At 38.5% G+C, this 25,787-nt stretch overlaps 1 protein-coding gene across 15 annotated transcripts in view; it reads left to right on the plus strand.

Annotated features, from left to right (window-relative positions):
- Window positions 1-25,787, plus strand: part of ERC1 (ELKS/RAB6-interacting/CAST family member 1) — a 523,541-nt gene that overhangs the window by 457,599 nt on the left and 40,155 nt on the right. For 11 of the 15 annotated variants that reach the window (XM_086714405.1, XM_086714409.1, XM_086714403.1 and 8 more), the window contains one exon: window positions 19,406-19,594. In XM_086714405.1, coding sequence (XP_086570531.1) covers window positions 19,406-19,594 — 189 coding nt within the window. Of the gene's footprint in view, window positions 1-19,405; window positions 19,595-25,787 lie in introns of those variants that run through there. The other 4 variants (XM_086714411.1, XM_086714413.1, XM_025930733.2 and 1 more) reach the window with 1 other exon arrangement.

The raw sequence follows: 25,787 nt of genomic DNA on the forward strand, positions 1-25,787 counted from the left end.
GAGGAGCAGAGAGAGAGGGAGACACAGAATCTGAAACAGGCTCCAGGCTCTGAGCTGTCAGCACAGAGCCCGACGCGGGGCTCGAACTCACGGACTGTGAGATCATGACCTCAGCCAAAGTCGGACGCTTAGCCAACCAAGCCACCCAGGCGCCCCTAGAGTAACATTACTTTAATTGCACAGGTAACCCACGATCCTAGTAATTATTTTTTCCTGCAGCAAAAGAAATTAATCTTCTTTTCTGAATCTCTAATTGAATTGTTAAAGTTTACCAGTAGTGCCTGAGCAACAATATAGGTACCTCTCCAAGGCCTCAAGGCATGGGATGTTAGCCATACATATTAAGTCAGACCTGATTACCTTTAAGGAGCACCCCATGATGGCAGGTGACTTATTCTGGAGTTTTCTGACCTGAAGGTGATTTTCAGGCAATAGTAAGAAGTAGAAACCACCACCTCTATACTGGAGTCTAAAGTAATTCTGGACACACTTGAAAATTACGTAAGTTCCACAGAGGCAAAGACCTCTTAGACTACATGAGAAAGTTGTAAGTAATTTGGGAGAGAAACCTTTCTCCTGATGTATTCTTAAGACATCATTTATACTGTTCCATAGGTACATCCTACATTTTTATAGTTTCTGCTGAATGATTTAAGGTGACATTGTCCTGTGACTCATGTGATTTATTTCTTAGACTCAGAACTACGGTATTTTAAATGTTTCTGGAACATATGCTCTCAGATCCTTTAAAAAATTTTTTTCTAAGTGTTTTATTTTTTTTTTTTTGAGAAAGAATGCAAGTGGGGGGAGGGGCAGAACACGGGGGAGACACAGAACCCAAAGCAGGCTCTAGGCTCCAAGCTGTCAGCACAGAGCCCGATGTGGGGCTCAAACCCACAAACCGCAAGATCATGACCTGAGCCAAAGTTGGACGCTTAACCGACTGAGCCACATGGGTGCCCCACCATTGGTCCTTATCTTAATGATTATGAGCATTTGACTAATGGGGAAGAGCTGTCTTTCTCCTGTTTGAGGTGCAGTTTGTGACTGAGACATTCTTCCTGGACAATAAAAATACCCTTACACTTTGTGCAAAATAAAAGTTTTCACATCTCAGTTGATTTTCACAGTCATCTGAAAATGTGGAGACCCTGCAGAGCTCAGTATATATTTATCAAATGAAAAAGCTTGTGAGTTTTTACCATAAAGGGAAGTTGCATATAATTTGTTTAAGTTTTTATGCATTAGTACCAGATATTTTTAATCTTTTAAATTCTTCTGTACCTTAACAGGTTATTTATCCTATAATCTGACTCTATTCTTGTGTATCAGTTTTCCAGACTGATCTAGCTCCAGTCAGTATCTAGTGCACATTCTAGAATATGCCATTAAGTTCACCATGCACACCCACCAGTTACCATATGATAGGGCCCCCTTTTAATAGTTTTGGAAGACAGGCTTAGCAGTTGCCTATTATATCACATTTTTATTTTGTGGAGTTATGTTTTGGAGGACATGATTTGAATCACATTTTATCTGAACTATTAAACAACAATCTTGTTACTATAGGGTTCTACAGTATTCCTTTCATTAACTTGTCCTCAGCTTCTCACTAATTTGTTATTTTCTATACATTCTCTCTGTCTTTAGGATTACTATCTGTTTTAGGTTAAAGGAATATTTTCTGAAATACAAAAATGCATCATCAACCAAAACAAAAGAGTTATTCTCCATTGATGTGTCTTCCTCCTTCTTCCTGATCCGAAGATGACGAGGCTAAAGTTTCCAGCTGGATTTGGCAGTTAGCATTTCTGGGATAAATTAAATGAGCACACTTGATTGAGGTGTAGCTGGACTGTATCACTGTCTTCCTATTATCCTGGGAGATCAAAGCAGAGCACAAAATGGGCCTTAGTCTTTAAAATATTTGAAACAGATGGCTGGTTCTTTTTGGTGAAAATTCAGGTTTTAAGGCAAACCACTTGTTAGCAAGACTTCATTTCTTTTCATTGAAAGATAGTCAACATTGAATATGTACCACTCTTTCTTCCTCAATTTCAAGACTAGAATTACAAACTTTTTGTATGAGGAGGGATTTGGCAAACCTAGAAAGCACTTGGACTGTCTGCGTTCCTTTTCATGTGAATATAAAATAAGTTATTCAAATTTTGCTTTTGTCATTTTGGATATTAAGTGAAAACATCTTAAATGTTTAAATTTTCATAGTCATTTTGTTAGTGGGTCACTATTTAGAATCTAACATTCATATTGTTATATCCTCCAGAAATTGAATCAGAATGTTTATCCCTCACTTCATGTTTTAATAAGCTGAAAAGCACATTCTCCATACTCCTTTATCATTGACATCTGGGTCCTAAGTTCACATAGAATAATTCCATAAGTGTGGTTTGAGGTTTTTATTGTTTGGTTTAAAACTGACTGAAATGAGAAAATTAAGTCAAAAATATTTTTTGGGAGTCTACTTCCAATCCAAATACTGCACTAGGTATATGGATTAAAATATATGTTTCAAGGGGCGCCTGGGTGGCGCAGTCGGTTAAGCGTCCGACTTCAGCCAGGTCACGATCTCGCGGTCCGTGAGTTCGAGCCCCGCGTCAGGCTCTGGGCTGATGGCTCAGAGCCTGGAGCCTGTTTCCGATTCTGTGTCTCCCTCTCTCTCTGCCCCTCCCCCGTTCATGCTCTGTCTCTCTCTGTCCCAAAAATAAATAAAACGTTGAAAAAAAATATATATATATATGTTTCAAGACTGTAAAACAAATACTAAACCACATTTTCTCCAACAGAAAAAATTATACAAGGTACAGTAGGAAAACCCAGGCCTCTCCAAGAAACTCAAGGTTTCACTGAGAAGGTGACAGTGAGCTGCCTCTTGAAGGAGCAGTTCTCATTTGCCAAACAGATCTAATTTTAGACAAGGAAGCATAAACAGCATAACAAATTTGGTATACTCTTAGTAGTTCACTGTGGATAATGCTTAAGGTATAATTAATTATTTCTACATAACATATTACCCCCAACTTGTCAGCATAAAAGATAATAAGCCTTTGTTATCTCAGAGGTATCTGTGGGTCAGGAATTCAGGAGCCATTTAGCTGGGTAGTCCTTACTTAGAGTCTCATGGGGTTACAGTCAAGATGTCAGTTGGGACTGCAGTTATCCAAAAGCTTGACTGGGAATGGAGCATTCAATTTCAAGATGGCTCATCTACAGTTCATGTTGGCTGTTGGCAAGAGCCTTCAGTTCCTCCCTGTGTGGATCTCTCCATAAGGCTGCTGGAATATCCTCGTGACATGGTGGCCAACTTCAGCCAAAGTGAATGAATCTGGAGAAGAGAATAAGGAAGAAGCCACAAATGCCTTCTGTGACCTAGAATCAGAGGTCTTACCATATTCTTACCATATTCTGTTTCTTAGAAGCAAGTCACTAAGACCATCCCACATTTAATGGAGCAGAGTATCTCAGGCTCTACTTTTTGAAGAGAGGCATGTCAAAAGAATTTTGGAGTTATTTTAAAACACCAGAGAGTATCAGGGTAGGAGGAGGGCAAGCCATGAAAGCTGGTGCAGTCAGCAGGTAGATCATGAAGACCTTAGTATGCCATGTAATCTGTACAGGATGGACAGAAAGAGAATACTGGAAACGAGAAGGTCAGTTAAGATTAGCTGCTTATTTTGTCTTGGAGAGTGATGCTGAAGGCCTATTCTGAATAGATGCAAAGATGGAAGAGTTAATAAAGTGGGAATATATTCATTATCAAGAAACTTTGGTTCTTCTAAGAAATGTCTCCAACCGTTTCCAATCTTTTTTGGGTTAGAAAATAGAGAACATAGTATAAAAGCCCAGTTATGGTTTAGGAAGTTAACTTGCCCACAGGAACTATTCAAATAAAAAGCAGTGAATAAAGCCAAGGGGAGAAGCATCAAGCTGTGATCCACAGCCACTAGCTGAGTAACATAGCTCCTAACCATGTTTACAAGTCAGGTTACCTCTCGAGGTCTTGAATTTTTCATTTAGAAAGTAGGGCAAGGAGAAGGGGAATAGATTACCTACATGATCTTTAAAATTCCTCCCATCTTTTAGCTCTGTACTGAAAATGAGTACAAGATGCTGTTTTGGTCCAATTAGTGTTTCACGCTTGTTTAACCTTGAGAATGTTTGACTCTATAGAAATATTTGACCTATTCACAAACATTTAAATCAGGATATACCAGTGTCAAGGAATTTTCACTGAATTTTTGCGGGAGCTGAAACTAAGTTAATTCTATTTAATTTCTTTATCAGTGTTCCATACATGTAATTGAAAATGGCTAACGTTTTCAATATTCTTATTCAATATTCTTATTCTAGTATTTTGCTGAATCATTTTAGTATCCTTTCTTTTCCATTTGCCTATTGCCAAATTCACTTTTCTATTACATCAATGTTTTATTTTATGTTAATATCACTATTGATGCAAATAATATTCATTATGAATTGATTCTTTTATATATATATATATATATATTTTTTTTTTTTTTTTTTTTTTTTTTTTTTTTGCATCATGATAAGTGTACTCTCTTTAATCCCCATCCCCTATTTTTCTCATCCTCCTACCCCCTCCCCTCTGGTAACCATCAATGTGTTCTCTATAGTTAAGTCTTTGTTTTGGTTTGTCTCTCTCTCTTTTCTTTTCCTTTGCTCATTTGTTTTATTTCTTAAATTCCATATATGAGTGAAATCATATGGTGTTTGCCTTTCTCTGACTGACTTATTTTGCTTAGCATAATACTATCTAGCTCCATCTAGGTCACTGTGAATGGCAAGATTTCATTCTGTTTTATGGCTGAGTAATAGTCCATTGTATATATATATATACACCACATCTTCTTTATCCATTCATCTTTCAGACACTTGGGCTGCTTTCACAATTTGGCTATTTTAAATAGTGCTACAATAAACGTAAGGGTGCATGTATCCCTTTGAATTAGTGTTTTTGTATTCTTTGGATAAATACCCAGTAATGTGATTACTCGATTGTAGGGTAGTTCTATTTTCAGTTTTTTGAAGAACCTCCATCTATTTTTCACAGTGGTTACACCAGGCTACATTCCCACCAGCAGTGCATGAAGGTTCCTTTTTCTCCACATCCTCACCAATACTTGCTGTCTCTTGTGTTCTTGATTTTAGCCATTCTGACAGGAGTGAGGTGATGTCTCATTGTAGTTATGAATTGAATTTTTTAATGGTAGTTATTATTTATTTCTTAACTAATCTGTGAGACCGTTATAAGAATTTCCTAATATTATAGTTACCCCACTGTCTGGAATTGATCTATTGTACGGATTGGCAAAGTTTTGGGTAAAGGTTTGTAGATTAAAAGCAACCATAGGTAATATGTAAATAAAGGAGCATGACTCACAATCTAATATAACTTTATTTATGGATGCTGAAATTTGATTTGTATGTAATTTCCATATGTCACCCAAATATTCTTCCTCTCATTTTTTTCAACCATTTGAAAATGTAAAACCCATTCTTAGAAGATGGATTACAGAAAAACAGGCGGTGGTGTTAAATTTGGTCCACGGACTGTAATTTACCAGCCTCTGGTCTATTGCTGATCCAGCTCTTTGTTTTTCTCATTACTCCGCATCCAGTGGTTGTCTCACCATCCACGGTTGGTGGTGGAGTGAAGCACAGTGATAGGGTTAAAATGTCTTAAGGATCAGAGTGTCAGCTAAAATTATCAAGAATAACTTGTATTTTACATCTATTCAGATCTATTTTATAGATGATGAAACAGATTCTTGAAAATAGTAATAGTTAAAAAAAATAGTAATAGTTAATAATTATTGAACAAGTTTCCTCTGTGGTAGACACATGGATTATTACAATCACATAAAATACACTGTCCCCAAAGTGGCTTGTCCTTGGTCTCATAGCTAGAATGTTGCCGAGCTTGGAGTTAAACCAGTCTGTCTCCAGAGCCCATGCTTTTAACTACTGCACAGTATTGTTCCATAGTTCTGTACTTCCTCACAGAGTTTTTGGTACAATGCAGACATTTTATAGCCACATAATGTGAGGAATACAAATCTGTCTTTCTGGTGAGGACAGCCTCTGGGTGAAAAAGCCTTTTTTCACCAGGCTTTGAAACTGGATGCCCAGTAATTAACATTACCAGCCAAGGGCCTACATGCTTATGGCTACAGTGTTTGAATGAGTCATGCTTGTGGCCACAGCCAGCCACATTGCCTTCCCTGGCAGTAAAGAATGGAGACTACTTTGTCTGCTTGGATTATAGTGCTATAAAGTATGAGATGCCCTAGCAGCTTTTTCTGGAGAAATATTCAAGTCGATAAGATTCTTAGTAAAATCATAAGATACAGAAGACCATCTAAGTTACTTTAATTCCATGGCTAATTAGCAAAAATTTCATGAGTGAAGTAACTAACATGAGAGCAGATAAGGCAAGCAGCCAGGCAAACAACTCTGCTTTCCTAGAAGGTACAAGTTGTAATTGCTTCAGGAGACACTGGGATGCAAGAGTTCCAGTTTAGAGGAGCCTGGCCCCTGTAATCAAACCGCATATTGTGTGTGTGTGTGTGTGTGTGTGTGTGTGTGTGTGTGTGTGTGTGTGTACGCACGCACGCATGTGTAACATGTGAACCTGATGCTCTATTGTTGTGCACAAAAAAGTATGATTGCTTAGATGGGCATGTTAATTAAATCAGAGCTGAAAACCTTCAGGTACATAGAATGTACAACACTGAACTCACAAGATAGTCTGAGACACAAATGTCAGCCTTAGGATGGCTTTGCAATATTCTTTGAAATGGTACATCTGGGAAATGGTATATGGATGGTGTATTAGATAGATGAATACAGAAGTACACCAGACCAAATGGCGTGAGACTTTATTGTTTAGGTGAGAATGGCAGAGACCTTGCTGCCTGTGGATGATCTAGGGCTTTCTAATTGTTGTCAGCAATAGCATCTCATACAGAAGATTACAGCTGCTGAAGCCTACAAAGCAACTTAGTGTAAAGAATCCCCCAGAATTGAGGTATGCATATATTTGGGCAGATTGCTTGAAGCGTGGAGAGAGCTGTTCCTCCTGTTAGTTGCCGTGAAAGTCTATGACACTAAAAGTATACTCCCTGGAAAGAGACCAAGGAAAAGCACTAGCGACATGAACAGATTAACATGGTAAAGAAAAGGTGTGTTCTACATTCTCTTGTTGCTTTTCCTCTTTGGTTGATTTTCAGGGTTGGAGTTTCCACTGCACTTTTTCATTGTTTCCTATTTTCTAAGCCCAATAAAATATTAGGTACTCTGATTATTTTAGAAACATGGTCTCTGTCCTTTGTGTTTCCCATGAAAACTGCTACAGAATTGGATGTGTGTCCATATGTATGGTAGCTTTATCATGAGTACCAAAAGCTGGAGCTAGAGGCTTGTAGATGAAACAAATTAGGAAGATTCTGTACAACCGTACCTTTTTCCCCCACTGTCAAGTCACTTTATAACTATACTAAGAGCCTCCTTCCTCTGTAATATCATGTAACTTTACCTTCTTGCAGTCTAGATACACCCCCATTTCTAATTCCTTGGAACTTTCTCCCTTGGTCTGTTGGCACTCCATTCTTTTACCTGCAAGTACTCCGCTGCTCTTCTCTTAGGATCTGTCAGCTGTGTCACAGAGTGTGTTGCTCTTTCCTCTGTTCCTCAGTTTCCAGTGGGACTGCTGCACTCTGCCACTGTACTTCAGAGCTGATCTTCAGTCAGCACTTACTGAACTCTGTATTGGATCAGAGGGAATCTGGGCACATGAATCCTTCTTCCAAAAATTGGGTCATATATACACAAAAAGGCTTGATTTGCTCCAGGTTACTTAATCCTGAATTCCTCTGGCTGTTAACTTATAACAGGATTTCTGGTATTTTGTCATAGTAACTTTTCTATCCTCAAATAATAAAAGCTTTGCTTAAGCATCAACTACTAGTAATAATGTAATGGTGATATCTATCAGAGCTTGTGCTTTGCTAAGCAATTTTAACTTTCAGAGAGGAGAAGGAGGGGAGATTAATTCAGTGACTATTTGGGAGGTTTTATTCTGAAATAAAGAAAATGGGTAGAGAAAACCATCTTCTTAATTTTTGTTTTTCCCAAATCTTTTTTTCCACCCAAAGCCTGGGTTACTCCCAAGGTAAAAGGGTAATGTCTGGAAATCATTAATCCATGGGATTTGTTCATGGTGTATAAGATTTTCAGAAAGAATTTGCTTTTTTTTTTTAAAGTTTTTTTTTTTTCAACGTTTATTTATTTTTGGGAGAGAGAGAGAGACATAGCATGAACGGGGGAGGGGCAGAGAGAGAGGGAGGCACAGAATCAGAAACAGGCCCCAGGCTCTGAGCCATCAGCCCAGAGCCCGACGCGGGGCTCGAACTCGCGGACCTCGAGATCGTGACCTGGCTGAAGTCGGACGCTTAACCGACTGCGCCACCCAGGCGCCCCAAGAATTTGCTTTTTAAATATGATTTCCTGATTGACTACGGCAGACATAAATCCAGGAAGGACGGCTCTGTCAGAGCAGCCAAGATCCCTTTCCAATTCTCAGATATCTGACATTTTTTGGTATGTATGTGTGGAGTGGAAATACAGATTCTTCGTGTGGGTAGGTCAGGAGGAGAGAGAGGTAGAAGAGGAAAGGAAGAGAATGATGGTGCTACTGGGGCTAAAATAGGGCACCTTTCCTGGAATTAGCCTTAGCTCACTGGGGGCCTAGCTTTATTTAATGTATACTAATGAGAAGGAGAAGTTAAAGAGACAGACACCCTGTGTCTCCTGTCCTGGTACTGGTTTCAGTTCTTGAAGTGCTCTTTTATGATATTCAGAAACACTTCCATCCTCTCAGTTTGCAGATTTCTGAGCTGTGCTAAACCTGAATATAATGGCTAAGGGCCATTTTGCTCAGATCTTCCCTTCCATCTTGCCCTTGCCGTCCTCTTCCCACTGCAAGGATATCCGTTTGCCTTCTTATACACACCAAATCACGTGTCTAAACTGTCACAGTTTAGACTTTGACATTTCTAACTTTAGCATTAAGAGATCAAATTCCTATATGAAAATTAGTTCTTCTCTAAATAGCAGAAATACCCATTTCTGATATCTCTCCACAGCTATAGATATTTTCCCCTGCATTCCAAATGTGATAGATAAACTCTCCTCTCCCACCTGTACCCTTGTAGGGGGTACATTCTTGTTAAGCACTGTTTGATGAGGAGCCATGTCTACCATGTCTGTCTTCAGATAGAATGAGCCCCTCAGTGGCCACAGCCTATCAGTGAGCATTCTATAGTAGACTTCTAAATATCTGCATGGTCCTGCTGTGTTTGATTTGACACGAGAGTTGAAATAATAATGTGACTAATGGCAAACTACCTCTGTCTACTCCTCCAACTCTTTTAGGTGTACGTACACACACGCACGCGCGCGCACACACACACACACACACACACACACACACACACACACACAGCTTTAACCTGACCTTAAAATAAGCTAATCACAAAACAGTCTCCTCCAGAGACTGGCCTCTGGGAGCCCTTATACAGATATGTTATCAAATCTCATAGTTACTAGATAATCATACTTGGCCGTTTTCTTCTCCATATTCCTGTAGACTAGACTATGAGAAGGAGCTAGTGAATGTGTTCCCTATAATGTACATTCTTTGTTAGATCATTCCCTATTTATTGAAAGACTGTCAAAGCCAGGAGGTTCCTTTTGTTTACCTTGGGTACCTCCACTTGGCCTTCTCTTCCTCTTCCAGTGCAATTGGTAAATGTACCATTGGAAAGAGAAGAAAATGAAATGTTGTGATAAGGTTGTTATTGTGGTTTGCCCAGCAGGCAACAAGCATGTTGCTGTTTTTCAGATCCATCTGTCTAGCAGACATGTAATAATGCCAAGAAGTGTTGTTGTGCACGACTGCAACAAACAATTATAGCAGGAGCACTTTAGGCCCCACACCTCAGAGGATCAGAATGGAGTGTGAGTTATTAATTTCAACACTCAGGTAGGTGCACAGGCATGCAAGGAGTTGAGGCCACCATTTTTGCTTGCGGCCAACTGCCTAACTAGTTTTTCCTTTTCAATGCAGCATCAGTATTCATTTGGCTCGCCTGTTCCAAAAGTGTGAACCTCTTTTCTCCCTCTTCTGCCTCATTTTTCTCCCCCATGCCTAGAATCTTTTCCCTGTAATTTCTCATTCATGAGTGAATAGCCATGGAACTTTAGTATAGAATGGGGTGGTCACTTACCTGTTTTATTGTGTACACTTTTAGGTGTACACACAAATACTTAACCCCTACATTGTTCACTAAAATACAATAAATGATTTATTGTGGAGAGGCAAGCCTTCAGCCAAGAACTGAATTGAAGATGCTTTCCCATCTTTATTAGCTCTTAAGAGCGAGGAAGAATTTTGGAGCATGCACCTATTCTTAGCATTTCTTAATCTAGCAGAGTGGGTGGTTTTCTTGAATCTAGTTCTCTTTCTCTCATCTGACCATATCTTCAGGGTGCCTACTATGTGTCCCCCTGATTGGTTAGCTTGTAGTAGCTTCTGTGCCTCATAGTAGCATTCTCTCCACCTAATGTCCATTTATCTGCACTTCTTCATTTGTACATACTTGTCTGCCCCCTTATTGGTAAATGATCTTATTTTCATGTATCTTACAAATTTCCAAGTGTTAAAGCAGGTATTTGAAATACCTACAGCCTTTAACATCCTCCATGAGCATATGAATAAAAGGGCCCAGTGGGAGATGCCCTTCCCTTACCAGTGGGCAGGCCCGCAACACTTTTGCTGTATTTGAGTAGCATTTATTATACTGCATAAAATAGGATAGGTTTTAACTAAATGAAGAGTAACTAGGCAAAATATAGTGAGCAGCTCTGTAGTTCAGACTTCAAGATTCATTTTATTCTGTACCCTGTTTCCTGTCTCCTTACAACTTTGAGTACAGATTTTTTTTCTCTCTCTCTGTATCCAGATCAAGAAGTAGAAAATGTTTTGTTTTGCTGAAGTGGTAGTATATACTTAAAGAAAAGTTGACAACGGATTTCTGAGCCATGAAACTAAGAGGAAATGACCACATGGTATTTAAAAATTTTTTAATGTTTATTTTTGAGAGAGAGAGAGAGAGAGAGAGAGAACATGAGCGGGGAACAGGCAGAGAGAGAGAGAGACACAGAATCTGAAGCAGGCTCCAGGATCTGAGCTGTCAGCACAGTCTGACATAGGGCTTGAACCCACAAATTGTGAAACCATGACTTGAGCTGAAGTCAGACACTTAACCAACTGAGCCCCCAGTTTTTTATAAAACGATTACCACTTTTGTTTGTACTTCAAAACCTGTAGCCTTTGGCAATTTTGATAGACACATTTAAACTTTAACAAACCATAAAGCCTTTTTAAAATCTAAAACCTTTGGAGAGAGTTTTTACTTTAAGAACTAGATATTTCTGTTTGTAGTAAGATTTCTGATTAACATTTATTCATCTCAGTGACCCAATAGTCCCTGAACCTGAATTCCTAGTGTAACTGAGTATTTACTATTCCTTTACTCAGTGTTAAAGAAAAAAATTATCCATTCCCTTTTTAAAACAGTAAGACAGACTTTATTCAAGACAACTGTGGTAGGGATAGGAAGCAGTGCAATGGAGTTGTTCAGTGGGGAGAAAGATTGTGCTTAACAATCTTTGAACTGAATACGGTAAGGAAAACTGGAAATTCATGGCCAAGAAGCAGGGTTGGGATCAGTATATGGACACTTACCAAGACAAAACACCAGGGATAAGGGCACATTCTGGCTAAACTGACCTAATAAGATCCTTGCTGAAGGCAGGCCAGCGATCACCTGGAGAATGAGGGAGGATGAGGAACCATATAATATATTGAGAGTAATCAAATATCAAGGTTGAGAGATTCTTTTTTTTTTTTTTTTTTAACGTTTTATTTATTTTTGAGACAGGGAGAGACAGAGCATGAACAGGGGAGGGTCAGAGAGAGGGAGACACAGAATCTGAAACAGGCTCCAGGCTCTGAGCTGTCAGCACAGAGCCCGACGCGGGGCTCGAACTCACGGACCGCGAGATCATGACCTGAGCTGAAGTCGGCCACTCAACCGACTGAGCCACCCAGGCACTCCTCAAGGTTGAGAGATTCTTGATAAACCAATTTAGCAGAATTCTTGATAGAGCTAGAGATGAGCCCAAAATTAGGGCCAGTTGAGAAGAGAGTTCAGGGAGAACCTAACTAAAGTTTGGTGAGAATCTTTGCCACCAGTATATAGATAACATAATGAGAGGGTTAAGTGAGCCTAAGTGATTCCCCAGTCCAAATATTTCATTTACTATAGTAGTAATAGTAGGTCATCTGTAAGGGAGGCTGAAAGAACAGATTCTGCTTACTATAACACACCTATTTTAGGTACTTAGAAAATATTTATGATATAAATGATTGTTTTGCTTTTGTCATTTTTATTTTTGGTTTAGGAGACAAATACAGGAAAGTCACATTCTATAAAATTTGGGGAGTCAAATAGTTAAACATGAAAAATAGTTAATGAAGTAAGGGTTAGGATTTGGAGCCCTTAACTTTAACTTGCCTTTAACTTTATTTTTTTATAAATTTTTTTTTTCAACGTTTATTTATTTTTGGGACAGAGAGAGACAGAGCATGAACGGGGGAGGGGCAGAGAGAGAGGGAGACACAGAATCGGAAACAGGCTCCAGGCTCTGAGCCATCCGCCCAGAGCCTGACGCGGGGCTCGAACTCACGGACCACGAGATCGTGACCTGGCTGAAGTCGGACGCTTAACCGACTGCGCCACCCAGGCGCCCCAAACTTGCCTTTAACTTTAGATTATCTGTTAATTTTTCCTGGAATTTTAGAAGTTTATTAACTTACCCCTAAAAGAAAGGCAGCTATGCTATACTAGAATTGTTTTTCAGTTACTAGCCCTCTAAGTACAAAGTAAGTCTAAAGCTATTCTCTCTCTTGCAGGAAAAGTGTCTAGTGAGGGCCATTCTCAAAAGTATATTTTTTTCTATTTGGTAGGGTTAAAAATGGGTAAGACTGTACCACCAAAAACATTTAGGGAATCCATTAGTTGTCCTTCTGTTTGGGCTTCAAATGAGAAAGCTAATTAAGAAGTTGGATCTCAGAGACCATTAAGAATAAAAAACTTGAGGAGTGCCTGGGTGGCTCAGTCGGTTAAGCATCTGACTTCAGCTCAAGTCATGATCTCGAGGTTTGTGAGTTCAAGCCCGCATCGAGCTCTGTGCTGACAGCTCAGAGCCTGGAGCCTGCTTCGGATTCTGTGTCTCCCTCGTTCTCTGCCCCTCCCCCACTTTCTGTCTGCCTCTCTCTCTCTCTCTCTCTCTCAAAAATAAACATTAAAAAAAATTTTTTAAAGAAGAAAAAACTTGAATTTTATAACCTTATATATGAAGACAAAGTTAAACTAAGCTTCACAGCACGGCACAGAGGTTTATTTAGCAATTTGTTTGCCTGAAGTTGATTTCAAAAGTAAACTTGAAGATAAACCATGAATTTATGCATTTTAATTCTTGTATACACTCAACACATTAGCTCCATTATTTCATGACTTTTTTTAATGTAGAGTAGAACCACACCTTATTCTTAATATTCCCACCAGCTAAAACTGGATATGGCATGACACAAAGGCATTCACTAAATGTTTGTTAAGTGAATTATATAACTTTTTAGTTTCAATATATGTCATTTGATATGCTATATTTTTTGAAAGAACTCTGTTCTTTCACAAATAACTGCATTTAAGTGAGAACATAACACAAAATTCCAGACTTTTGTAAAGAAACTTAACACTAGCCTTCATCTTTCTTATCCTGAAGTATATAATTGGCCAAGAAGATAAACTTAGTTATTGAAGGAGAAAAGACTTTGAGACTAGATTGATTAATTTTATTTATTTATTTATTTATTTATTTATTTATTTATTTTTTTTTTTTTTTTTTTACTTTTCAGAGTTAGCCCTCTGCTGGAGCCTCTAGACAAAAATACAGTTAAGAGACTAATGTCTCTAGGCAGTTAATGTTATTTGTTCTGGGACTTTCTTGATACACCTACACTGGGGGACAGAAGTGTAATGATAACCAGTGAGAAATCAAAACTACCACTAGCATTTTTGCCATTAATATATGGGCAGGTGAACCTGTCTCTGAAGACTTCAGCAGCAGATATAAAGAGGAACAAGAAGATTTTATAGCCAATTAAGGGTAGTCAGCTAGCCACAGAAGAATCACAGCAAATGTAAAAATAATTTTCCAGGAACACAGTAAATGATGGATAAATGTTAGCTTTTTAAAAAATGGCATCTTCAGGGCATCTGGGTGGCTCAGTCACCCTTAACTTTAAATCACTTAACTAAGTGTCTGACTTCAGGTTAGGTCATGGTCTCATGGTTCTTGAGTTCACGCCCCACATTGGGCTGTCTGCTATCAGTGCAGAGCCTGCTTCAGATCTTCTGTCCCTCTGTCTCTTCCCCTCCTCCTACTCACTCACTCTCTCTCAAAAATAAACATTTTTAAAAATGGCATCTTCTTGGGGTGTCTGGGTGGTGCTTAGTCCATTAAGTGTCCAACTCATGATTTGGGCTCAGGTCATGATCTCAAAGCCCCACATTGGGCCTGTGCTGGGCATGGAGGCTGAGATTCTCTCTCTCCTTCTCCCTCCCCTCCTCATGCTTGCTCTCTCTCTCTCTCTCTCTCTCTCTCTCTCTCAAAAATAAAATATTTTTTAAAGTGGCATCTTCTTGGGGTGCCTACATAGCTCAGTTGGTTAAGCATCCGACTGTTGATCTCAGCTCAGGTCTTGATCACAGGGTCATGAGTTCAAGCCCCATGTTGGGCTCCACACTGGGCCTGAAGACTACTTTAACATAAATAAATAATATATAATAACAAATGGCATCTTCCAAACAGCAAAATACTAGTTACCCCAAAATCTTAAGTTCCAAATAATATTGAGTACCTATTCATTCAGCCTTTATGATGAAGCTACACCACTCCTTTTTAAATGAGTGCCTAGGGTGGATGCCTGGATGGCTCAGTTGGTTCTGACTCTTAATTTTGGCTCAGGTCACGATCTCACAGTTTGTGGTTTCAAGCCCTGGTGTCGGACTCCATGCCGGCAGTGCGGAGCCTGCTTAAGATTCTCTCTTTTCTCTTTGTCCCTCCCCCGCTCATGCTCTCACATCCTCTCTCAAAATAAATAAGGAAATAAATAAAAAACAAAATTAAAAAAATAAAACCAGTGCCTAGAATGTGTTACAACGAACTAATCTATACTTAGAGTGTCTGACAAAGAAACAGTAGAGGGAGAAAAGGAGGCTAAATAATGGACTAGTTAAAAGTCTTTCACTGTGCACATTCCATCCTGGTATTGAAGAGTCAAATGGTCTAAGAAAGTGTGTTCAGATATCATAGATACATGGGTTGCAGAAATGGAAAACTGTGGAATTTTCACTCACAGTCTACACTGAACAATACAGGAGCAATTCATCTGTTTTCCAAAAGACCTTTACCCATCTAATCTCACTTAAGTGGAAAGGAGGTTAAAATAAATACCTCAGAAGATCACTGTCCTCTGTCATCATATGTCATCAAATGCTGGCCTCTGAAGTCAGTTTGAGAATCTAGTACATAAGCAAATAAATCCTTTAGAGAAGAAACAAAGCTATCAGTAAGTCAACCAAAAATATTTTATCCCTTTTTGTAATTTAAATTCTTTTCCTTAATAATTTGGTAAATATTAAGACTAGGGGAACATTGCCTTTTGGCATTACATTTGATACAAGCAGAAATTAATCTTGATAAGTTCATTTTTTAACTTCATTTTGACAAAAAAGGATGTATAACTATTTTTCTGCATAGCTATGGAACTAAGCCTGACCACATTTCTGATAGTTTTTGGTAGGACTTCTTGCCAATGTACTGAGGTTGCATGTGGACAGAAGACATAACTTACAGATCCTGTAAGGCATCCTCATTCCACTTGACAAGCGTCCCTTTTCCCTCTTGAGATTAGGCAGTGGCAGTTCTACCTTGTGGGAAATGCAATTTCTTTTCTAAGTGGCCTGCCCAAGTCAGATAGGGGGAAAAGGAAGAGATAAGGGCATTTCCCACATGATTGACGTGGTTAAATGTGTCCCAGAGAGGCCAAAGTGATTTTTTTAAGAGGGTAGATTTGAGAGCTGTGCTACTTGGGCTGTTTCCGATGCCTTCACATAGTAAGCCCTATGGGGTTTTTGTTTTGTTTTGTTAAAGCAATTCCTTTAGCCATGGGAAGAAAGGACAGACATCTGGGCTGTTGCATAGATGAATTTTTATTCTGGAAAGAATTTCAAATTCCATCATTTTTTAACTTTTCAATTTGGACTTTGAGGAATTATAGAGTGCAAAAGACTATCATGTTTTTTAGTCAGTTAGCACTTCAACATGAAATGCATTTAAATCAATTTAAATTTACCTTTAAGAACAAGGACCTGAAAAATAAGCTTTTTCATTTCAAGTCATGTAGTAATGAGGTAGTATTTTTCTAAATGTCATTTACTATCAGAAATTTGACTTTTCCATTACTACCATTTATCACATTGTCCCCTTCCTCTGTGGTCATATTCTTTCATGCCAGTTTGCTTATTCAAACAGTAATTACCTAAAATATCAGCTTTTTCAGCCTTGCAGCCCAGATGTGATAACATCTATAGTCCCCCCCCCCCAACACACACACACACACACACACACACACACACACACACACACACACACACACAGAATAAGTGGTAGTCCCAAAAGTGAATTCCCCCTCCCCCGCCAAATTTTTTTTATCAATGGAAGACAAGGCCAAGCTAAAAACAACAACAACCAAAAAAAAAAAAAAAAAAAAGAAAGAAAGAAAAGAAATAGGGCTACATTGTGTGGAGGCCTCAGGGATGTGGTGTGTTATGGTTCTATTACCATGACTAGGCAGTTTAGTTATTGAAGTGCAAAGTGTGCATGCATTTAAGGGAATATTGCCTTTATATTGCTTTTAAAGATTATGCTTTGGAATTCTTTATAAAATTTTCTGCAGTGAGTATGCATTTGTGGCCAGAAATAAAATACAATTCTTTTTGAGAGATTGGTGATGTTAGTGAAAAATTATCCAACTTCCCCACTCTCTAAATCCTCTGCTTTATTCAAAGAGTCCCTTCCTTCTGTGACTGGCAGGGCCAATATGTCTATCATAGGTAGGAAATGCCAGCACAAACTGGTACCATGAGCCTGCTGATTAGGGGTTTCTTATAGAAGCCAAGAGCTTTCCATACTAGCACCTAAGTGTTTAACCTTTATCCTTATAGAATTGTGTGTATGAGTTTAAAAAACAAAATAATGCTAAGTTGATTTACTTTCTCTGGTTTGTCTAGCCAGGCTTCAACTTCTATAATATGTAATACTAGATAGGCCTAACCTCTGAACTCTGATCTCTTTAGTAAGCTAAAGATTGTTTTAGTCACTATGCCCTGGCTCTTCCCTCTCTTTTTTTTTTTTTAAGTTTTTATTTATTTTGAGAGAGAGAGAGAGCACAAGTTAGGGAGTGGCAGAGAGAGAGGGAGAGAGAAAGAATCCCAAGCAGGCTCCACACTGTCCAGATGCAGAGCCCGATGCAGGGCTCGAACTCACAAACCATGAGATCATGACCTGAGCTGAAGGTGGATGCTTAACCGATTAAGCCACCCAGGTGCCCCTGGCTCTTCCCTCTCAATTATTTCATGGAATTAATATTAGAAAACACAGGAAATGTGATGTATTTATAAAGCCACCATTAAAAACCATGTTTTCCCAGGAATAGGTAATGTTTGAATAGTACTCATAATGTTTATAACATTAAATGGATAAACAGTGTATCAAGCAAAATATGAAGTGTGATACTGCTAAAGTTGGTTTATATAAGTTTATTAGAAGACTTAGAAGAAAATCACCCAACATTGCAAATGGTAATGCCTATAGCCTATTTTGTCACTTCTTTTATACTTTTTTCCCATATTTTTCAGAGTAAAATATGTATTAATTTCATATAATATGTAAAACTTTATTCATTTAAAAAAAACTCTTAAAGAGAAATAAAGGAAAGCAGCAGGAGGAGGCCTCTCGGGAGGCCAGGGAGAAATCAGTGTCACTTTGGAAAGTAATGCCAGTCCTTGTTTCTGTAAAGAAGATTACTGAGCTCCTTTATTCATTAGGTGGGTTAGAGGTGTCCTGTACATGAAAAATGCCAGCCTAGTGACATGTAACAGGTGCAGACCTCTGCCTTTTAAGCCCTGGGAACATTTTGAGAATTGCCAGCATTTTGGTGGAGCTTTGCAACTCTCACAGCTGCTATGTATCAAGCAGGTGCTGCTCTAACATTTCCTTGTTCTGAGATGTGAGATCTGGCCCAACTCTTCCTAAACGCGCCAGGCTTTGACCAACTACCAAGTACCTGACCAGAGTATTGTCATGAGAGCTGTCAAATGAAATTCTGGGGTAGAAGTCATCTGTCATGTGCTTCCAAGTGGAATCAAGGGATAGTTATTCATCCAGGGTAAAGGGAATATCAAAAAAAAAAAAAAAAAAGTGCAGGACTGTTTTTCAAGATAAACATCACACCAGTGTTACAACTGAGAGAATTTCAGAGAGGCCTTGGCTGTGAGTCAGGTGTTTGGTGTTATATAAGAATTTATCAATCACTGTTTAAAAAGAATATTGGATACCTCTGTGAAATGAATGAGGGGCGCTTAAGCCAGGATGAGGCAGATTTAGTAATGAGTTCACTCATCACATCTCATGGCCAAGAAAAACTTGCACCTTCTCCAGCGACAGAATTTTTCTTCCATTCCGGGAGGTGAAGGAACACATGAAGTATATGCTGTCCAGGCTTTCAGTGAGCAAATTTCGCTAGCATTTTTTTTTTTTGTAACCTCTTATAAATGGGAAGAGAAATCATGAGGTAACTGGAGTCTTTCTGTATCATGAATGTCATCATGGTAAAAACAAGTTAGTCCTGTGTTTAATCCCCTGCCTAAGTACAGAACTCTCAGTTTCATCTTGATAGACTAAGCCAGCATTCCCTACCTGTCTCCCAAAAGGGGGTTTAGATGTGACAGTGTAAATGTGCAAGTGTGTGGAACTGTATCTTTTTATAATCCTGAAGATTTCAGTGGTGGTTAGAGCAGTTTGAGTCTTTGGCCACTTTTCTTTGACTTGGAAGACAAAGATATTTGAACTTCTTGTTTCAGACTGACCTTGACTTTCCTCAATTTTTTCACTTCAGATCATCCAGCCCCTCTTAGAACTTGACCAGAATAGAAGCAAATTAAAGTTGTATATTGGACACCTGACAGCCCTCTGCCATGACCGAGACCCCCTGATTCTTCGTGGACTCACTCCACCAGCTTCCTATAACTTGGACGATGACCAGGCAGCTTGGGAGAATGAGCTGCAGAAGATGACCCAGGAGCAGGTAAGTCTCTCACTTGAACTTTGACAAGACACTGTTAAAATTCAGCTGCTATTTAGATTGATGCAGTAGGAGCTACCTTTGGAAACTCAGTGTCCAGATTCAGGATTCTTAGCAAAGGGTAGTTCTTCAACAGATAATAGGAATTACCATTTGCAAAAGTACCACTTTATTCTTCCCTCAGTGTGACTTGCTCAAGTATCAAAAAGGGCTGCTTAGCACTCTCAACAATAGCCAAATTATGGAAAGAGCCTAAATGTCCATCAACTGATGAATGGATAAAGAAATTGTGGTTTATATACACAATGGAGTACTACATGGCAATGAGAAAGAATGAAATATGGCCCTTTGTAGCAATGTAGATGGAACTGGAGAGTGTTATGCTAAGTGAAATAAGCCATAGAGAGAAAGACAGATACCACGTTTTCACTCTTATATGGATCCTGAGAAACTTAACAGAAACCCATGGGGGAGGGGAAGAAAAAAAAAAAGAGGTTAGAGTGGGAGAGAGCCAAAGCATAAGAGACCCTTAAAAACTGAGAACAAACTGAGGGTTGATGGCGGGTGGGAGGGAGTGGAGGGTGGGTGATGGGTATTGAGGAGGGCATCTTTTGGGATGAGCACTGGGTGTTGTATGGAAACCAATTTGACAATAAATTTCACATATTGGGGGGAAGAAAAGGGCTCCTTAGAAAGGAGAGGGTTAAGGACAGTCTGCTCATATGCCATGTGTTGTTTCATAGAAGCGATGACCACTGATAATTATGGGTACTGAAGGAAAATCTGAGTTAAGGATACTTGGATAAAGGATTCTTGACAAGTCAGTAGCATATATCTTCAGTTGTCTCTAGGGAACAGTGGGTTACAACACACTTAAGTTTTTAAGTAAAAGAACCATTCGATGAATTAGTTAATGTTGCTTCCCATGCTACATTTTCTGCCTCCTGTTGCCTGTAAAATACCCAGTGATTCTCTTTTATTCATATTGTGATTTTATTTTATTTTTTGTTCTTTTGTTTAATAGAGAAAGGCTATTCTGGACAGAAAAACTGTGAATAAAAGAAACATAAAAATGAATGAGGAGAGCTATAGAGAGCAGACATAGAAAGTGAAGGAAAGAAAAGTTGAATAAATACAGAGAAAGAGAACAGTTTTTAAAACATTAAGTCTTAAGCTCCTTTTGTTCCTAGTTTATAGATGGGGTTGATGATATCCCTAACTAGGCTATAATCATACTAACCAAGAGACTTAACTGCACTGGTGGTGTAAATTTACTAAAATTCTGCAGAATTTTGAAGCGGTATGCTGTTGTCCAGCTAAATCCTTGCTATTTGTTAAGCACTATTTGTTCACTTACAATGTGTGAAGGAAAATTGTGTTAAATACAGATACTTCCATGGTATAATGTTAAAGACAGCAGTATTAACCCACAGATCAAGAAATGCAGACTGGAGTTGTAGAGCCGTACTTACTTACCCCTGATATGGATATTGCCTCATAGAACACATATTTAACAGCCTAATTAGTTATCTACCTCACTTATTTAATTAGTAAAAAGGTAAGGCCTGTCTCTCAAATGTAGCATGTTGCCATAGAAATTTTAATTTCTCTCTTCTTGAAAGAGAAAAATCCAAAGGACAGAATGAAATTGGATTCCGAGTAGCTCCTTTGGATGTTAATAACCATGTAGTGAAGATGCAACTGAAAGCCCACTGGAAGCAGAACACATGGCTGGTTAATTTTCAAAACTTTTACTTCAGGGGCACATAGGTGGCTCAGTCGGTTGAGCGTCTGACTTCTGCTCAGGTCATGATCTCATGGTTCGGAAGTTCGAGCCTCATGTCAGGCTCTGTGCTGACAGCTCCGAGCCTGGATCCTGCTTCAAATTCTCTCTCTCTCTCTCTCTCTCTCTGCCCTTCTCCCACTCATGCTCACTCGCTCTCTCTCAAATAAAAAAAAGTTTTTTTTATTTAAAAAACTTTTACTTCAAAATTTTACAGAAGAACAATGCTTCTTAAAGCACTGACCATAGTAATGTATCAAAGTTTAACTGGCATTAAATTATTTCTTCGTGTAACAGCCTGTCTTTGAAATGAAGAAAGTATTTTAGCTTAGTTCCATTTTTCAAATATGCTTGAATGGGCTTAACTCAGTCTCTCTAAGGGGAAAAAAAAAATCTCCAGGATGAGACCAAAATCGAAAATTTCGAACTAAGAATTTTTCAAAAAGTTTTGAGTGAATGAAACCAGGAATTCACTAATAGACTTGCATTACACGTTATGTTAAAATCAAGCTACTGTAAACATCAAAACAATTTTGCTCATATACATGAATTGTGTTAATATGTTTCTTCTTGATTGAGAATGTGCTTCAGTCACTGAAGTTATTGCTTGAAGTGTGTGAAGTTGTATCTTTTAGCAGGCTTCCCTGGAAAACCTGGGAAACAGGGGACTTAGGTTATCTGTAAAAGAATACAGCAACCAACACCACCTTCTATTGGTGGAGAAACCAATCAATTTTCTGCCTCACCACAAGTAAGAATTTAAGGGAACAATGCAGGCTATTGAGAAAGATGACCCTTAATACTACAAAATGATTTGTCTATGAAAGTATTATGTTCAAGGTTTGACTTTACTTTTTGAAGCCCTAGAAACATATGACATGAATCACTGCCAGATACACCCATTGGTTTATTTTATGTGTATGTATTCTGTTTACATTTTTGTTTTGGGGATGTAGAGTCTTCTGCAACTGACATTTGTTATCCAAATCTGTGTGTCCAGTGTATTTCACTGTCCCCAGTAACACCCTCATGAGGACAGGACAGGAATCTTGTCTATATCAAGAAAGATGCTTAGCGTATAGTATCTGCTCAGTAAATATTTGTTGAATGAATAAGAGACAGAAGACAGTAGGGTAAATTCTGTACTCCTTATCACATCCTACAAGACTTTCTTTCATTTGGCTTATTTATTAAATACACATCCCTTCTCATCCTAGCCGTGAAGCATACCCAGCCACTTCGTTTTAAACTATTTACAGTTTCTATACTTCTGTCCTTTTGCTCATATTGATCCTTGTGCCTAATGTGCCCTTCCCTACTTTGTCTCCCTGGACAGTACCTAAATAGGAATCTGAGTTTCTTGTTTTTTGGTTTTTTTTTTTTTATGTTTATTCATTTTTTAGAGAGTGTGAGCAGGAGAGGGACAGAGAGAGAGCAGGGAAGACAGAGGATCTGAAGCTGGCTCTGCACTGACAGTAGAGATCCCCTTGCAGGGCTTGAACTCATGAACCGTGAGATCATGACCTGAGCCGAAGTCAGACATTTAACCAACTGAGCCACCCAGGCATCCCAGGAATCTGTGTTTTTAAGCTCAGCTAAGACATCATTTCTTCTATGCATCCTTTCCTGAAACCCCAGGCAGAATGTGCTGCTCCCTCTTTAGGGTTTTTGTATTACCTGTAACACTTACACTTACTTGTTTTCATATCTGTCTTCCCATTTTAAGCTTTCTGTCTGTTGAAGACATGAGCTATATAATTTTCATCTTAAAATTAGCACCACATCAACAAGTACCACTTGCTCAGGAACTTAAACGAGTGAGTGAATTCTAGTGAGTTCTGCATTAGTTTACTAGTTTGTATTTCATATTTGAGATTCTTATTTCTCCAACTACAAAAGATCCTTCACTGCCAGAACCATGTCTTATATTTCTAAAGTGCCTAGCAGAATACTACATGTATAGAGAATGTTTACTATATACTTAGCTGATTATTTATTTGGCAATCCAAGACAATTTTCTCAGTGCCATTCAGTAGCTTTGGATAATCTGACTATTGATGTCAGGAACCCTTCAGACTCATCCTGAGCCATAATCCTATAATCTACAACCTCCTGGCCTATAGAAATATAATCTTATTTATAAGATTTATTTATAAGAGTTCCTGGAATTTCTTTTTTTTTACTCACTGGTTTTGGTTTATGTATCCTGAAGCTCTGTTATTGAGTGCATATACATTAACGATTATTATATCTTCTTGATGAATTGATTCTTTTATCATTGTATGTCTTTCTTGAAATCTGATGGTATTCCATGTGCTTTGCCTGATATTAACATAACCGTTCTAACTTTTTTTAGGTTAGTGCATGCATGGTATATCTTTTACCATATATTTGCTTTTAAGCTGTCTATGTCTTTATATGTGAAATGAGTTTCTTGTCACAGGTATATACTGTCTAGTATATATCCCACCAACCCAGAGGGCACAGGTCTAGGGGGAAGGGCTGTCTCTTCCTCCTTGGTTCCAGAGGGCAAGGCTACCTCCTAGGTTTCAATAGGCTAGGCTATCACCCAGGGCCAGAGGGGTGGAGTTGCCACCCCAGTGGGCCTGGAGCACAGAGCATCCAGCCAGAGAGGATTATTCTCAAGCCTTAAAATCTAGTGGAATTTGCCCTGTGAGGTTTTGAATTTGCTTGGGACCCATGATCCCTTCTGGAATAGGATTGGCTAGCCTATGCCTGTCCCACCATTGTATTTTAGAAGTAGATAATTTGGTTTCAACAGGTTCACATCTACAGAGGAATTTTTGCCTCAAGGTGAATCATACCTTGAGTCTTTTCCACATTTGATTTAGATAATATTTAGATGAGATTTGCAGTTTAGAGTTGAGGCTGAACTGAGTTAAGACTTTTGGGCTGTTGGGGGATGCCCAGCTGGCTCAGTCAGAGGAGTGTGCAACTCTTGATCTTGGGGTTATAGATTTGAGCTCCAGGTTGGGTATAGAGATTACTTAAAAATAAAATCTTAAAAAAAAAAAAAAGGACTTTTGGGCTATTGGGATGGGGGTAAATGTGTTTTGCATGTGAGAAACACATGGAGGTGGGGTATTACGGGCTGAATTATGTCCCCTCAAATTTTTATATTGAAACCCAAACTCCAAGAATGTGACTGTATTTGGAGACAGAGCCTTCAATGAAGTAATTAAGTTGAAATTAGACTGAGAGTGCGGGCCCTAATCCAATCTGACTGGTTCCATATAAGAAGAAGAGATTAGAACATATGGAGAAACACTAGGGGTATGTGATCACAGAGGTAAAAAAAACATGTGAAGACACAGAAAGAAGGCAGTCATCTGCAAGCCAAGGAGAGAGGACTCAGAAGAAATCAACCCAACCAACACCTTGATCTTGGACTTCTAACTTCGAGACCAGTGAGAAAATACATTTCTGTTATTAAACCACCCAGTCTGGTATTTTGTTATGGCAGCCTTGCATATTAATATGCCTTCTTTTTGAAAGCTATTCTTGTCTGGATATGGAATTCTAGGTTGACTCTTCTGTTTTTTAATACTTTAAAGATGCTGTTACATTTTTTTCTGGCTTACATAAGTTTCATATGAAAAGTCTTTTATATTCATATATATACTTTTTCTTTGTCATGTTTCTTTTTTTCTCTGACTGCTTTCAAGATTTTCTTTTTATCTTTTGTTTTCAACCATTTGAAACTAATGTGCCTACTTGTGTTTTTCTTTGTATTTCCTGTTTGGACTAAAATCCTGTTTTGGATCTCTGAGTCTCTTGGACCTGCATTTTGTTGTCTTTCATTAATTTTAGAAAATTCTTGGCCATTTTCTCTTTATATATGTCTTTGCCTCTTTGTCTCTTTTCCTTCTCTGACTACAGTTGTATATTTGTTAGGTCATTTGATCATGTCCCACATTTCTTGGATATCTGTTTTGTTTTGTCTTTCATGTTATATTTAGAGATTCCTACTATCAACTTGGGTGATTTCTGTTGATCTGTCTTCAAGTTCACTTGCGTTTTTTGTGTGTCTCATAATTTTTTTATTAAATGGCAAATGCTATATGTAAAAGAACAGTTGAAACTGAAGTCAATAATATTTATGTCTGGAAATAGGCATTCCTCTTCCATCAGGCCATTAGTGTTGGGAACTGAGTCAAGTAAGTCAGTAATTGAGCTGGATTTGAGTTTTGTTTTAGCAGTAGTTACTTCATTGCACACAGGCTTTAAATTTTCCAGCAAATTGCCACTATCATATATTTAATATAAGTTCTAGAGTATTGACTTTTTTTTGTTTTCCTACTTTGTTCTCAGCTTTCAGTACGTTCCTCATGCCTGTGTCATGGGGGGCTCTTTCTTTATCCTCTTGCCCTTCTCCAAGTAGCAGACTGCTCT

This window comes from Puma concolor, chromosome B4 (assembly GCF_028749965.1).
Source record: "Puma concolor isolate L17-30 chromosome B4, mPumCon1.1.hap2, whole genome shotgun sequence".
In the NCBI taxonomy this organism is placed as follows: Eukaryota; Metazoa; Chordata; class Mammalia; order Carnivora; family Felidae; genus Puma; species Puma concolor.